General features: G+C 56.7%; 1 protein-coding gene across 2 annotated transcripts; it reads left to right on the forward strand.

Annotated features, from left to right (window-relative positions):
* The first annotated feature begins 1,616 nt into the window (after positions 1–1,616).
* Positions 1,617–14,883, forward strand: CCKBR (cholecystokinin B receptor). Of its 2 annotated transcripts, none has more exons than XM_088668944.1 (5): positions 1,617–2,741; positions 7,166–7,420; positions 8,056–8,311; positions 10,682–10,809; positions 11,896–14,883. In XM_088668944.1, exons 1-5 carry the CDS (start codon positions 2,612–2,614, stop codon positions 12,432–12,434), a joined length of 1,308 nt encoding a protein of 435 aa, XP_088525070.1. In that variant the 5' UTR covers positions 1,617–2,611; the 3' UTR covers positions 12,435–14,883. The 2 variants fall into 2 exon arrangements, with proteins under 2 accessions (XP_088525070.1, XP_088525071.1); XM_088668945.1 differs by having other exon boundaries at positions 1,619–2,741; positions 7,169–7,420.
* Positions 14,884–15,547: the final 664 nt, after the last annotated feature.

Genomic DNA, 15,547 nt, shown 5'->3' on the forward strand with positions numbered 1-15,547 from the left:
GCTATTCCCAGGTCTGCGCTCTATGGAGCTCTATGGAGCAGCTGGAAGAACAGGGGCCGCAGGCCCGTCCTAGCCATAGAGGCTAGTGGCGTGGAGAACCATGGCGCCGGGCGCTGGAGGGCGCTGGAAGGGCGCCAAGTGAGTGCAGGGTTCCGGCGATTTGGCCAGGACTGCGCTCCTTCTCCAAGAACTCCGCGCTGCGCCTCTCCAGCGCCTCTCCAAGGGCCCGGGAGTGCCAAGCGGACCGCGGCAGCAGCGGGAGGCCACCTCCGAGGACTCAGCGCTGCACCTCCTTCTCATTTCCCCAGTGCTGGGTTCCGCTCAGTCGAGCTTCACCACCAGCGCGCGCACAGCGCCCAAGCAGCTCTTGCTGGTCCCGCGCTGGCGGTGCGCGCGCTGGTGGTGAAGCTTGACTGAGTGAAACCCAGCGCTGGGGAAACGAGAAGGAGGCGCAGCGCTGAGTCCTCGGAGGTGGCCTCCCGCTGCTGCCGCGGTCCGCTTGGCACTCCCGGGCCCTTGGAGAGGCGCTGGAGGGGGGCACTGGAGGGACCTAGCGCCAGGGCGCTGGGTGGGCTTAAGACGGCCCTGAGGGGCAGCTCTCCCTCCATCCGTTTATGCACCTCACAGCCAGAGACTAAGCCTGCATGGAAGCTGCCTCTGCCCTTCCCTCTTCAGTCCGCTCCTGGTTCTGGGAGACAGAGGGACAGGAGAAGGTGAGAAAGCCCCTGGCCCTGCCCTTCCCTGGCCTGGCCTGACCTGACCTGCCTTTTTCTCCTCTTCCTCCAGCTCTGAAGCTTCGTTTAGTCGTGTCCGACCCTTTGTGACCCCATAGACCAGAGCATGCCAGGCACTCCTGTCTTCCACTGCCTCCCGAACTTCATGTTCGTGGTTTCAAGAACACTGTCCTGGCTGCCTCAGTTCCCCACAAATCACTGCCCACCTCTCCTGCCTCAGGCTCCAGCCCCTCTTTCCGTGTAGCGTCCTGTCAGTCCCTGGCAGCACTGACCCCGCTGCCCCCCCCATTCCTAGTGGCAGCCGCCACCCTCTGCACAGAGGAGGAGGTCACCCCCTCGTCTCCTCCTCCTCCCCCCCCCACTCCAGCCTCCTCCCCCTGGCAGATCTCCCTTCATCCCTCTCTCCAAAACTCAGAGAGAGAGACATCAAAAGGCAGCTTCAAGGGGAAGCCAAGAAAGGGAAAGTTGAGCAGGCCCCAGGCCAAGCAGGCGCAGAGCCCCCCAAGCCATCGGAGGAGAACCTGCTTTTCTTGATTGCTATTCAAGGAGGCCCCCATCTCCCCATCTCTGAAAACGTTGCTTTGCCAAATGAAAGCCAGCGCCTCCCCTCCAAAGAGACAGAGAGGGACCCCCCCCCCTAGCAGAGAATTCTGGCTCTATTTATTGCGTTCATAGCCAACCTTTTTCCTCCAAGGAGCTCAAGGTGGCGTAACAAGGTGGTTCTCCACCTCCTCATTTATTTCCCACAACAACCCTGAGAGGTAGGTTAGCCGAAGAGGCAGCTGGGAGGGGAACTGGGGACCAGGAGGAAGGGGAAGAACGAGAGAAGCTGCAGTTCTCAAAATTCTCCCCTCTGGGATCGTGGGGAGGCGATGTGCCAGGAGGGGGAACCTCAGTCGGGAGGCTTGGGGGAGGAGCAGACCTCCTGTCCGGAGCAGCCAGCCAGCCCCCCTCTAGGGCTCCAAGGCTCCCTTCCCCGCTCGGACCCGCAGGCAGCACTTACCTGGCTGTCGTTCGGCCAGGTAAACAACCACCTGTGTCAACAGCGGGGAGGGGGGATGGATGGTCAGGTGCCTCCGCCCGCCGCTCCCCCAGCAAACACGGCGTAGGCTTTCCGGCTCGGGGCTGCTGCTGGGAGACGCGCGCCCCCCTCACTCGAGGAGCCCGAGGGCGAGCAGTTTGAACTCTGGCCCGCGCAGGGGTGGGGGTCTCTTGATGCCCCCCCCCACCGCGGCTGGCTGGCTGGCTGGCTGGAGTCTGAGCGCCGGCCGGCCGACCTTGTTCCCCGAAAGGCCAGGGAGCCTGGAGATAAAGGCACTCTGCACATGCCCTGGGGCAAGGGATGCGGTCCTCGTGTGGAAAGCGCCTTGCCACCCCGGAAAAGTGTCGGTTGCCCCGCCGAACTCTGCCCATGCTCAAGGGTGAGCCTCGGCGCCGCAGTGCTGTTCCAGAGCGGAGGGAGGGAATCCCTCGGCCCTCAGCTGTGATTCCTTGCAATGCATTGCATTGCAGGGGGTTGGCCTAGATGACCCCTGGGTTCCCTAGATCCAACTCTGCCAGCCTGTGATTCGCCTGCGCTCCGCCCCCCGCCGCCGGGGCATGTGCAGAGCGCCCCTCCAGGGCTCAGCGAGGGCCTCCGTCCGCCGTCAGGGGGCGCTGCTGGGCTGGCGGCGCTCGGTGCCAGGCGCGGGGTGGCAGCAGCGCTTGAGCCGGGCGGCCGGTGGTGGAGGCGGCGGCGGCTGCAGAGGCGGAGGAGGCGGCGGCGGCGTGCGAGGAGGGGGCGTCCGTCCGTCAGTCTGCCTGGGCTGGGCTGGGCCGGTGGGCGCCCGGCGCGGAGGAGCAGAGGAGCGGACGGCCCCGCCAACCAGGGAATAGGGATGGAGGCTCCGCGCCACTTCAACGAGTCGCTGCTGTGCGGCCGGACCGGGAACGGCTCGGCCGGCGGCGCCTGGAACGGGAGCGGCGGAGGCTGCGACGCTGCGCGGAGACCCCCGCGCGGAGCCCGAGGTGAGAAGGAAGGAAGGGGGCCCCGCCTCGCCCAGGTCAGCGGTGAACCGGGGCAGCCCCCCCCAAAAAAAATCCCACCTTCTCTGCGGCACCGGAGAGCCTAATGCCGGAATCCACCCGCCACTTGCGCGCGTGCATCTCTCGGCCGCGGAACTCCCGCGCCCACCCCGCAAGATTCCCCCATCCCCCGTCTCCCTTTTGGTCTGGGACACCACCAAAGGGGACAGGCAACATACACAACCGCCGCGACACGTTCCTTCGGGGACCCCCTTGCGCTTCTCACGTGGGAACTCTCAAGCCCCCCCCCCACCCGCGATGCCACACAGTCCGAACGGGGCTGGGGAGGGTAATGGACTTTCCCCCTCAGCATCCTAGAGGAGACCCCTGGCACCAGAAAATGGTGGGGTGCCTTTTGATAGACCCCTATTTTCTGGTGAAACCCCCAACCCAACTATTGGGCGCCTCCCCAAGCCAAGCCCATGTTTGAGGCAGCGGGGAGACCCCCTCGTCTCCACGTGGTGTCCCCTTCACGTCCCTTTCCCCCCGTCGGCCACTGGATCGGGTCCTCCAGCCTCAATTCTTGCCCTTTGCGTGCACAGAGCTCTTTTGTGGCCTGGGTGCTGCCGTGTCCCTCCAGGTTTGACCCCTGGCGTCTCTTCTCTGGGTGGCTTTCGGGGGGGGGGCTTGGCTTCTCTCCTGTGGGTAAGAGCTGCATGAGCGCAGTGCTGAGGAGGGAGGCCAGGATTACCTGGGAGCCAAGGCGCCGGAGGAACCGTGGAGGGAGCTGGGCTTGGAGACTGAGAGGAGATGGGATAGCCAGCTTCAAATATCAGAAGGGCTGTCCCCCTAGAATCCTGGAATCGTAGAATTGGAAGGGACCCCAAGGGTCCTCTAGTCCAACCCCAGCCATGCAGGAATCTCAGCTTAAGCATCCCAGACAGATGGCCACCCACCCAGACTTCTCAGTGGAACTCTCTCCCTTGGGAAGCTAGACTGGCTCCCTCCTGGTTGTCCTTCCCGGGTAGGTGAAGAGAAGACCTTTTAATGAAAGGGTTGGGAGACTGCTGGTTTCATTACAATCATATGTCTTAAAATAGCTCAGATAGATAGATGATAGATAGATAGATAGATAGATAGAGAGAGAGAGAGAGAGAGAGAGTGTGCTTTTTTCTGTGGGGACGCAGAGGGACGCATACCTCAAAACATTTTGAGAATCTACGTTTGGCCTCATTGAGGGGCAGTATTTCAATATGAGTAGGAAAATGAGAGTACCCCTAAACATTTTTTTAAAGAAAAAAAGCACTAGACAGACACAGACAGACAGACAGACAGACAGACAGACAGACAGTTTTATTCTATTAATGTTGATTTTTGTTTTTTAATGACTTCCTCCCCTATGTTTTTAGCTATTTTTATTTTATCTGTCAGCCACCATGAGTTCCAACAGGGAAAAAGGCAGGATATCAATAAATAGATAACAAGAATGACAGATGATGCTAACCTCTGCTTCAGAGCCTCTGCTTAAGAAGGAGAATCTGCCACCTTCCCAGGGAGGGAGTCTGCCCCCCCGCCCCCCCCACCAAATAGCTCTTGCTCCCAGGAAGTTCTTCCTAATGTTTAGTCGGAAGATGAAGCAAGACTGTTTTCTGCTGCTCCAGAGGGTAACACCCAGTCCCAAACTGGTGGATTCAAAGGGCAAGAATTGAGATTCCGACTAAACATCTGGAGTAATTTACTTATTATTTGACAGTGGAGTGGTCTCCCTCAGGAGGTGGTAGACTCTCCTGTCTTGGAGGTTTTTAAGCAGAGGTTGGATGGCCACCTGTCATGGGTGCTTTAGCTGAGATTCCTGCATTAGGGGGTTGGACTAGATGGCCCTCAGTCTCCCTTCTGTGAAAGAGAGTTGGACTCCCTCCTGGTGTGTCACCAGCCCTAAACCACACCAGCTCCCAGTTTGTGGAACGCTCTCCACAGGGTGGCTCACCTGGCACAATTATTTCATGTCTTTTGTGCTGGGCGAAAACTTTCCTTTTTAACTAGCTCTCTGGCTTGTGTTTATCTGTGACCTCTTAGAACGGGTATGGTGTTTTCAATGTATCTTTAAGGTATTATTTCAATATGTTCTTTGTTTTATTTTAACCTCTCTCTCTGTGGTGGTTTTATTTCTGTCTGTCTGTCTGTCTGTCTGTCTGTCTGTCTGTCTGTCTGTCTGTCTGTTTGCCTGCTTGCTTCTAAGCCGCTTTGAGTTGCCTTTGGCAAGATAAAGCGAGCCTCCAATTTAATAAATAATAATGAAAAGTACAGTCGTACCTCAGCTCCCAAACACCTTGGGAGTCGAATGTTCTGGCTCCCGAATGAGCAAAATCCGGAAGTGATTGTTCAGGTTTTCGAACTTTTTTTTGGAAGCCAAACGTCTGGCGCGGCTTCCGCTATTGTTTCCACTCCTTGGTTTCCAAACGTCTCGGAAGTCGAACGGACTTCTGGAACGGATTCCGTTCAACTTCCGAGGTACGACTATAATCCTAACCCCTCCTGCATTCATTCAGACAGGAGGTTTGGGAGGTGGAGGGTCAGGGTGGGGTCTCAGAGGCACAAGAGGGGGTGCCAGGCAGTCATGCCCAAGGGTCTTCCCTCTTTGGGGAGGGTCAGCTGGAAGGCATGTCCTTGGTAGGGGCAGGGAGAGAGAGAGACCCAGACTTTCGCTGCGCCTTCCTGCTACTTTGTGTAGGTGTGCACACAGCTCTCCCCACACACAAACCCCTGTTCGGGGGGGGGGGCTGTTGGCGCTGGCACTGCCCGCTCCCTCCTGCCTTCTGCTCCCATCTCTGCGTGTCACGGCCGACTGACACATCCTTATCAGCAAAAAGGTACCTTGGCAAACAGCGGCCTCTTCCCTGGGAGAAACGAGAGGAAGCAACACCTGGAGAGGCGTCCGGCAGGGGAGCAGGACGCCTGGGTCCTCTGGGATGGGTGGCATCATGAGGGTGGCTAAGGCCTGTCTCTGAAATGAGCCACAGGTGGGTAAGGCCTGTCTCTGAAATGAGCCACCCTCAGAAAACTCCCAGGGCCTGGTGACGCCTCCATGGGTGGCAGCAGTGCCAGCAGTCTGCTCAGAGCAGGGAGGCTGGCAGTGGAGTGGCAGGGGTGAGGGAGGGGGGGACCAGGGGAGCTGCTGAGAGAGGGTCAGGCGGCAGCAGGTAGGAGAAAGGGGAATAACACCCCAGGGTGGTGGGTGGCATGGATAGGGAGAGGTGGGCAGACCGGATCCAGAACTGCCCCGTCTGGGAGGGAGGGAGGGAGGACTGCTGCAATGTGTCTCTATGTGGGGCTACCTTTGAAGGTGACTCAGAAACTGCAATTAATCCAGAATGTGGCAGCTAGACTGGTGACTGAGAGCGGCCGCCGAGACCATAATCTCGAAAGAACTACATTGGCTCCCAGTACTTTTCCATGCACAATTCAAAGTGTTGGTGATGACTTTTCAAGCCCTAAACAGCCCTGTATCCCTGAAGGGGGGACGCAGGTGGCGCTGTGGGTTAAACCACTGAGCCTAGGGCTTGCTGATCAGGAGGTTGGCGATTCTAATCCCTGTGACGGGGTGAGCTCCCGTTGCTCGGTCCCAGCAGTTCGAAAGCACGTCAAAGTGCAAGTAGATAAATAGGGACTGCTACAGCGGGAAGGTGAACGCCGTTTCCGTGTGCTGCTCTGGTTCGCCAGAAGCAGCTTTGTCATGCTGGCCACATGACCTGGAAGCTTTACACGAGATGAGCGCGCAACCCCAGAGTCGGTCACGACTGGACCTCATGGTCAGGGGTCCCTTTATCTTTACTATCCCTGAAGGAGCGTCTCCACCTCCATCGTTCAGCCCGGACACTGAGGTCCATCTCCGAGGGCCTTCTGGTGGTTCCCTCACTGCGAGAAGGAAAGTTATAGGGAACCAGGCAGAGGGCCTTTTTGGTAGTGGCACCCGCCCTGTGGAACGCCCTCCCATCAGAGGTCAAGGAAATGAACAACTATCTGACTTCTAGAAGACATCTGAAGGCAGCCCTGTTTAGGGAAGTTTGATGTTTTATTATGTTTTTATATCTGTTGGAAGGTGCCCAAAATATATGGGGCAACCGAGTCAGATAGGGGGTGGAAGTATTCTTATTATAATACTCCCCAAGGAAGCTCATCGCTAAAGTGCCCCCACCCCACCCCCAGGCTGCAGCACAGAGAAACTGCAAGCACCCTAGAACTGTAGAGTTGGAAGGGACCCCCAGGGGTCATCGAGTCCACCCCCAGCAATGGAGGAATCACAGTCACAGAATCCCTGACACCCTGGGGGTAGCATTAGCCTGTCTGGGGCCAGGGGGCCAGGCCAGCCGGCCTGCTTTGCTGCTGCTGCCACCCCCCTCTCCCCCTGCTCTCTTCTCCCTCGGCAGCAGACCTGGACGTGACGGTGCGCGTGCTTCTCTACTCGGTGATCTTCCTGCTGAGCGTCTTTGGCAACGTCCTGGTGATCTCGGTGCTGGTGGCCAACAAGCGCCTGCGCACCGTCACCAACTCCTTCCTGCTCTCGCTGGCGCTCAGCGACCTGATGGTGGCCGTCTTTTGCCTGCCCTTCAGCTTCATCCCCAGCCTGATGGGCACCTTCGTTTTTGGGAAGGCTGTCTGCAAGGCCGTCGCCTACCTCATGGGTGAGCCAGGGGCATAGCAAGGGGGGGTGATGGGGGCGGGTCGCCCCGAGTGCCACCCTGGAGGGGGGTGACACTCGGCGGCCCCCCCGTGAACGAGCAGCCAGCCTGGTAAAAAGCCTCGCTTGGTGGCTGGCTGCTCGCTCACTTGCTTGGCCGGCATGTGCTGTGCTTCTTCCTTCTCGGGCGGAGGCAAGGGGTGGGCCAGGGAGGGGTGTCAGCGACGCCCCTCACCCAGGAACAAGCAAAGTGCACACCGAGCAGGTGAGTGCGCAAGCTGCAAAGCAAGGCTTTTTACAGGGCGGCAGGGCAACCGTGCCTCCCAAGCCGCCCTGTAAAAAACCTCGCTCCGCGGCTTGCTTGCGGTTTGCAGGTGGCGGCGCTGGAGCGCCACCACCAGCTACCCACTCCGTAGTGCGCATGTGCTGCGTCACTCTGTAGTGCACATGCACATTGACGCAGCGCATGCGCGATACAGAGCGGGTTGCCGCTCCCAGTATCCAAGCGGCTTGCTACGCTGCTGGGGTGAGCCGGGGCCCTTGAGTCCCATGGAGGGGAAGGGGCTGCCCTGGGTCTGAGACAGGATTCCTTGACCCTGTTCCTCTGTTCCCAACCCTGCGCTCCCCTCCCCCCCCCAGGGATGGCGGTCAGCGTTTCCACCTTCAGCCTTGTCGCCATCGCCATTGAGCGCTACAATGCCATCTGCAACCCTCTCCAGTCGCGCGTGTGGCAGACCCGCTCCCACGCCTACCGCGTCATCGCCGCCACCTGGCTGATCTCGGCCCTACTGATGTTGCCCTACCCCATCTACACCACCACCGCCACACAGCCCGCAGAGCCCCACATCACCCAGTGCACCCACAAGTGGCCTGGGAGCAACGTCAAGCAGGCCTGGTGAGTAGTGGTCGGCGGTGGGAGGGGGGAAGAGTGCTGGGAGCAGAAGGAGAGCCCGGCAGGATCAGGCCAAGGGCCCGGATAGCTCAGCAGCCAGTCCTCACAGGCAAACTTCCCTGGGGAGAACATTCCACAGATGGGGAGCCACTGCAGAGAAGGCCCCGTTCTCGTGTTGCCACCCTCTGGACCTCTCGAGGAGGCAGCACACAAAGAGGGGCCTCGGAAGATGTTCTCAGGGTCCGAGTAGGTCCATAAGGGAAGAGTTTGAGTTGCAATCACAATCACAACACCTTTATTGGCATCTAGAGTGGCATCTTCTATCAGAGACAAAATGAGCCAAAGTTTTGCCCCAGAGCGCCTGTCTGCTTTCTGGGCTGAAGTCTCTGCACCTTGCTTGACAGGGGATCCTTTCTTCAAGCTGCTGTCAGGAACGGAACGCTTTCCGGGGAGGTTTGGAAGCTTCCCCAGTAAATTTGCTGGCCACAATGACATGTGTTGAAACGGTTCCTCCTTTTAGCTACTCCGCACAGGAGCCAAGTTTAATTAGTAAACCAGGCCTGAGAGGTCAGCCCTGGGCAGAATGTTGATGGGCCCATCAATCAGATTCTATGTGCCACAGTCTTTCTTTAATAATAAAAAAGCCATTTTGTACAGAAAAAGGCAAACCGACAGATCAGAGTAGGTCAGAGTAGTGGCTTTCTGCCCTTTCAGACATTTGGGCCCTTGCTTTAAGAGTGTAAGGGCCTGTCAGATCCCAGCGGCCAACGCAGTCCAACTCCCTGTTTCTGCAGTGGCTGAACAATTGTCTGTGGGACACCAGCAAGCAGGATCCGAGCCCAGGGGCACTCTCTCCTCCTGCCGTTTCCACAACTGGCATTCGGAAGCATTTCTGCCTCCAGCTAGGGAGGCAGGGCAGAGCCATCCTGGCTCGGAGCCTTCGAGAGCCCTCTCCTCCTCTGTGAATCTGCCTCCTCCTCCTCCTTTAAAGCCACTGCTGACCACCCCTGCCTCCTGGGGGAGGGAGTTCCACAGTTTAACTCTGTGCTGCACGAGGAAGGGCTTAATTTTCTCTGTCCTGAATCACCCGACATTCAGCTTCATTGAATGGCCATGAATTCTAGTGTTACGAGAAAGGGAAGGAAAACGTTTTTTGCCCATTGCAGAACGTCAGAGACATTGCAAAATGGGTTGGCCATGTAAATCAGCTCATGCTCGGAGGTCCTGTTTCTCCAACATAGTTCATAGAATCATAGAGTTGGAAGAGACCACAAGGGCCATCCAGTCCAACCCCCTGCCAAGCAGGAAACACCATCAAAGCATTCCTGACAGATGGCTGTCAAGCCTCTGCTTAAAGACCTCCAAAGAAGGAGACTCCACCACACTCCTTGGTAGCAAATTCCACTGTTGAACAGCTCTTACTGTCAAGAAGTTCTTCCTAATGTTTAGGTGGAATCTTCTTTCTTGTAGTTTGAATCCATTGCTCCGTGTCCGCTTCTCCGGAGCAGCAGAAAACAACCTTTCTCCCTCCTCTATATGACATCCTTTTATATATTTGAACATGGCTATTTGCAAGTCTCTCCATCAAGGTGCATGACAGTACCTGACAATGGCCCTTCCTGGTCTGTCTGAGACATCCTTTGGAAATGCTGAATGCCTTGGCTCCAGAACCTGTTCCTCATCCATACCCAGAAGATGCCCTTTGGACAGGTCTGCTTGGCAAGCTCAAGAAATACTTGCCGGACTGGTTTTGCAAAGGGCTGGTCCATTCAGGCTTCTCTGGGACATGATTTGAGAGGCGAGGGTCTCCAAGGCTGACAATTCAGAGTGTTGGTGCTGACCTTGGCCCAGTAACCCTGAAGGAGCATCTCCACCCTCATCATTCAGCCCGGACAGTGAGATCCTGCACCGAGGGCCTTCTGGCGGTTCCCTCATTGCGAGAAGTGAGGTTACAGGGAACCAGGCAGAGGGCCTTCTTGGTAGTGGCTCCCGCCCTGTGGAATGCCCTCCCATCAGATGTAAAGAGATAAACAACTACCTGACATTTAGAAAACATCTGAAGGCGGTCCTGTTTAGGGAAGTTTTTAATCTGTGACATTTTTATGTATTTTAATCTTTGTTGGAAGCCACCCAGAGTGGCTGGGGAAACCCAGCCGGATGGGCGGGGTACAAATAATACGGTAAATTATTATTATTATTATTAGGACAGGGGAGCTCAATTGCTACTAGTTCGCTCTCTGTTCTGTTTACGTACTTGTGGACGTGAGTTTACCTTGTGCACCTGGGAGCGCTTTGGAAAGAGGGTTTGGCCAATTCAGGGCGGAGGGTGAGGCCTTTCTCGAGGGCAACCGTGTCCCCTTCCCTCCCGGCCAGGTCCGTCCTGCTGCTGGTCACTCTCTTCCTGATTCCAGGGCTGGTGATGATCGTGGCCTACGGACTGATCTCCCGGGAGCTCTACAGGGGTATCCAGTTTGAGATGGACCTCACCCAGCAGGCCAAAGGTTGGTGTGGGGCAGGGGTGGGAAACGCTGGAGCCCTAGGCTGGGGTGGGGGGGGAGAGGCAGGTCTCTGGGCTTGGGAAGATGCACAGTCCTGGCTACCCACCCCACCCCCAAAAATTATTTTTGCTGAGGTGCCATGCAAGACCTTTTCATCTGTGCAAGCCTTCGGCTCATGGCAAGAGGGACTGGTGTCCGGCAGTTTTGATGCTTCAAAAAACCATTTTGCTGTTTTTTGGGCAACGTTTTGAACCTTGTTCCTCATGTTGCTTCTGTAGCTACAGTAATGTTGGCCACCCTGTTGGTTTTGCCTGAGGAAGGGCTCTGTGTTAGAAATGTCACAATCATGGAATTGGAAGGGACCCCAAGGGTCATCTAGTCCAACCCCCAAGGAAGCAGGAATTGGAGCTAAGGAACTCCTGAAAAGGGACAACCAAGCTCTGCTGAGAAACCTCCAAGGAAGGAGAGCCCCGCCCCCTTTCAAGTCACATAAAAGGTGGAGCAAGCTTGTTTTCTCCTGCTCTGGAAGGGAGGACCTGAACCAACCGATTCAAATAACAAGAAAGGAGATTCTGCCTAAAGCTCAGGAAGAACGTTCTGGCAGTAATCCAATGGGTGACCTTGGAAGATGGCCGACTCTCCTTCCTCGGAGGTTTTCCAGCAGAGGTTGGATGGGCATCTGCCTGGGGTGTTTCAGCTCAGATTCCTCCACTGCAGATGGTTGACTGGATGACCCTGGGGGGTCCCTTCCAGCTCTGCCACCCCCTGCTCACATGCCCTTCCTGAGAGCCAGTGTGGTGTAGTGGTTGAGAGCGGTAGACTCCTAATCTGGGGAACCGGGTTCGCGTCTCCGCTCCTCCACATGCAGCTGCTGGGTGACCTTGGGCTAGTCACACTTCTCTAAAGTCTCTCAGCCCCACTCACCTCACAGAGTGTTTGTTGTGGCGGAGGAAGGGAAAGGAGAATGTTAGCCGCTTAGAGACTCCTCGGGTAGTGATAAAGCAGATTATCTAATCCAAACTCCTCCTCCTCCTCCTCCTCCTCCTCCTCCTTCTTCTTCCTCTTCCTCTTCTCGCTTGTGTCCCCCAGCCCAGCAGAATGGGGGGTCCGCAGAGCCCCTCCCGCCTTGCGTAGAGGAGGGCGACGGCTGCTATGTCCAGGTGTCCCGTCCGGCGGGGGGCGCGGTGGAGCTGTCGGTCCTGACCCCCGAGGACGGTGCCCAGCAGGAGGCCGCTCGCGTCAACACCTCCCGGGCGAAGCTGCTGGCCAAGAAGCGGGTGGTGCGCATGCTGGTGGCCATTGTGGTGATGTTCTTTGTCTGCTGGCTGCCCCTCTACACCGTCAACACGTGGCGGGCCTTTGACCCGCAGGCCGCGCACCAGGCCCTCTCGGGGACCCCCATCTCCTTCATCCAGCTGCTCTGCTTTGCCTCCGCCTGCGTCAACCCCTTCATCTACTGCTTCATGAACAAGCGCTTCCGCAAGGCCTTTGCTGCCACCTGCTCCTGTGGCCGGGTGGCCCCCTGCTGCCGGAGGCGCCCCCGGCCCCCGGAGGACGAGCTCACAGCCACAGGGGTGTCCCTCTCCAAGTTCAGCTACACCACCGTCAGCAGCGTCGGGCCCCCTTGACCCTGCCGGACAGCTCTGGGGGGCTGCCCCACATCCTGAGACCCTCCCCTCCTGCTCCCTCGCATGCCTTCCCCCCAGGATGCTTCTCTACCCTCCCCTCTGGCACCCCAAACCTTTCCTCCCTGGCTCCCCTCTTACCTTGGTGCCAGCCACCTGGGGGGGGGGGAGGCTGCAGGGTGGAGTAAAGCAAAAGGGGCGTAAAGAGGAGCTGAGCTCTTCCTGCCTTGCAGGGGGTTGGACTAGATGACCCATGGGGTCCCTTCCAACTCTACCATTGTATGATACAGTACTGTTATTCCTGAGACAATGCAGGTGGGGGGCACTCATTGGGCCCATGTACCCCACTCCACCCCCTGGGTCTCCTTTAGTCCCCCCTCCTCCCCACACCAAAAGCAGCCTCTGCCCTAGACTTTCTCTGCAGTTTCCCCATCCTCGGAAAAATCTGAAAAGGACGACTGCTCTGCTTCGAAGGCCCTTCTGCTGCCTTTCTCTGCTGGACACCTTGGTTTTGTTTTGTTTTGTTTGTTTTCTTGTTAATTTCGGGTTTTTAATGTGGCTATATTTTTGACGTGGGAGGCAGGGCTTCTCCGAGTGGAGAACAGGGCGGGCGGACATGGAAACCCACACCCCAAATCAGTGGCCTCGGGTGCAGGTGGGGTGGGCATTCCAGAAGGGAGCAGCCTTCCTGCAGCGCCTTTCCTCGGTAGTCCCCGCGTCACCATGGCCTCCCCCTAGAGAGCCAGGCAGGGGCTTCTCAGGAGGCCCCCACCCCTCTACCTGAGCCAAGATGTTTGGCTGCTGAGGGTGGAAAGCAAGCTGGTGGGCCCCTCCCCCCCATAGGGAGCCACCTGGGCTGGCCGTGGGATCTGGCTTGCCCGCTGGTGAGGGGGCCACCACCACCCTCGTGGGGCAGACCCTGCTCTGCCCTCCGGCACCTTCCTGCCACTCTGCACATCCCCCAAGGCTGCTCCCCGCAATGGGGCCTGGGGTCTCCTACCCTCTGCCACACAGAAGCCCCTTCTCTTCTGCACATCCCCTGCTTCTGTTTGTGCCAGACCCCCTCCCTTTTAGCGGGGGTCAGGGGTCGTTTTCATGGCTGTGTGTCTGTTGGGAAATAAAGGTTCTCCAAGGTGATCTCCCTCGTGCCTCCTTCCTGCTTGCAGGGCTGCGGAGAAAGCGGCAGTCTGGTCTCAGTCCCTGGATTTTGTGGGGGGGGGGTTGAGAGAGAAATACCCCGGGATCTGGGATTTTTGCTCTTTCCTTTCCTTGCCTCCCCCACCCCCAGGCTTCAACACTTTCCTCACTTAAATATGCCAGCGGCTGTTGAATCATTCATTCTGGGGCGATGCTCATCTCCTGTGTCTTTTCTGAGCTGCGAGAGGAGGGGGTGGGAAGGGATGGCATGGAAACGGCCTTGGTGGGGCCTCCGGGAGCCTCAGCTCCCCCCCCCCCAAGAGCCCTCCCTGCTGGAGCCTCTCAGCACCAGAAGAAGGAAATGAGAACCCTCGCCCCCTGATCCCCAGTTATGCTTTGGGGAAAAGGGGGGGGACATTTCTAGCATGCCCACAAAACCGGTTTATTCCTTTATTGTAAATGGAGCCTTACACTGTCTACTGAGAAGTAACTCCTACTGTATTCAATGGAGCTTACTCCCAGGTAACTGAGTCAAGACTGGGCAGCCTTGCATGGCAATTCAAAGCATTTTTACCCAGAAGTAAGTTCCTCTGAGCTCAATAGGATTTACTCCTTGGATTTACTCTCCTGATCATTCTAACAGTTACCATTCTTTTGTTTGCCAGAGAAATGTCTTCTGGAGCAGGTAAAAAGAAGGAGAAGGTGTCTCCCCTGTGGGAATCTTCAGGGATGCAGGAGAGGATAAATTGTTTGATTATATCCTATTCCAACTTGTGTTACCGTAACAAGTTCCACAATTTAGCAGAGTAACATTCCCCTTTTTAAAGTCACACAGCGGATGCGTTGCTCAGGTTCGCTAAAGCCTCTATAATAATATTGTCCTGGTATTTTCCCCTTTATTCCCTCCTAAAAGATAAGACACAACAAAGTCTTCTATAGAAAAGTATATAAAGAGTTTACTCACGTCCTTCTGTTCACAACAGGATCCCAGAAGGCAGACTTAGCTTAGAAAAGTAATATACCTGGAAACTATCCCATAAGGAATAAGTTCCTTTGTCCTTTCTTGGCTGGAAGCCAAGAGAGCATCTTTGGCTAAGCAGATGTTGCTTGCTTGAAGAACGAAGTCAAAGAGAGAGAGAGAGATGGCGGCCAGTCCTATGCTTTTGTTACCTGCACAGGTGAGGCCACGCCCACCTCTAGTCACATGCAGAGGAAGTCTGTCCCAGCCCAGGAGAAACAGGAAGTTCCGACTGGCTGGTCCAGACATCCCCTTCTATGTCCACTCTAGGGATGTTGTATTTGACTGCTCTTGTGTTTCACATCCCACAGACCCGGCATCCATCTCTCCAACACAGGCACACACCAAATGGGGTCAGTTCCCCAAATGCTGGCCAGGCCATAGGTCATGCAGGGGCAGAGGCGACCTAGCAGGAGCCCCCTGGGGAGGCCCCCTCTCCCATGCCAGGCTGCCCTGTGCCCCTTCCAGGTGAGGGAGGGAGGGACTGGGAGCTCCTCCTCCTCCTGGTTGTGGTAGACCACAAACTTGACATGAGTCAACAGTGTGATGCAGCAGCTAAAAAAGCCAATGCAATTCTGGGCTGCATCAATAGGAGTATAGCATCTTCTAGATCAAGGGAAGTAATAGTACCACTGTATTCTGATCTGGTCAGACCTCACCTGGAGTACTGTGTCCAGTTCTGGGCACCGCAGTTCAAGAAGGATACTGACAAGCTGGAACGTGTCCAGAAGAGGGCAACCAAAATGGTCAAAGGCCTGGAAACGATGCCTGGCTTATGAGGAACGGCTTAGGGAGCTGGGCATGTTTAGCCTGGAGAAGAGAAGGTTAAGGGGTGATATGATAGCCATGTTCAAATATATAAAAGGATGTCATATAGAGGAGGGAGAAAGGTTGTTTTCTGCTGCTCCAGAGAAGCGGACATGGAGCAATGGATTCAAACTACAAGAAAGAAGATTCCACC

The sequence above is a fragment of the Zootoca vivipara genome, chromosome 4, assembly GCF_965207765.1.
Source record: "Zootoca vivipara chromosome 4, rZooViv2.hap1.1, whole genome shotgun sequence".
NCBI classification, from domain to species: Eukaryota; Metazoa; Chordata; class Lepidosauria; order Squamata; family Lacertidae; genus Zootoca; species Zootoca vivipara.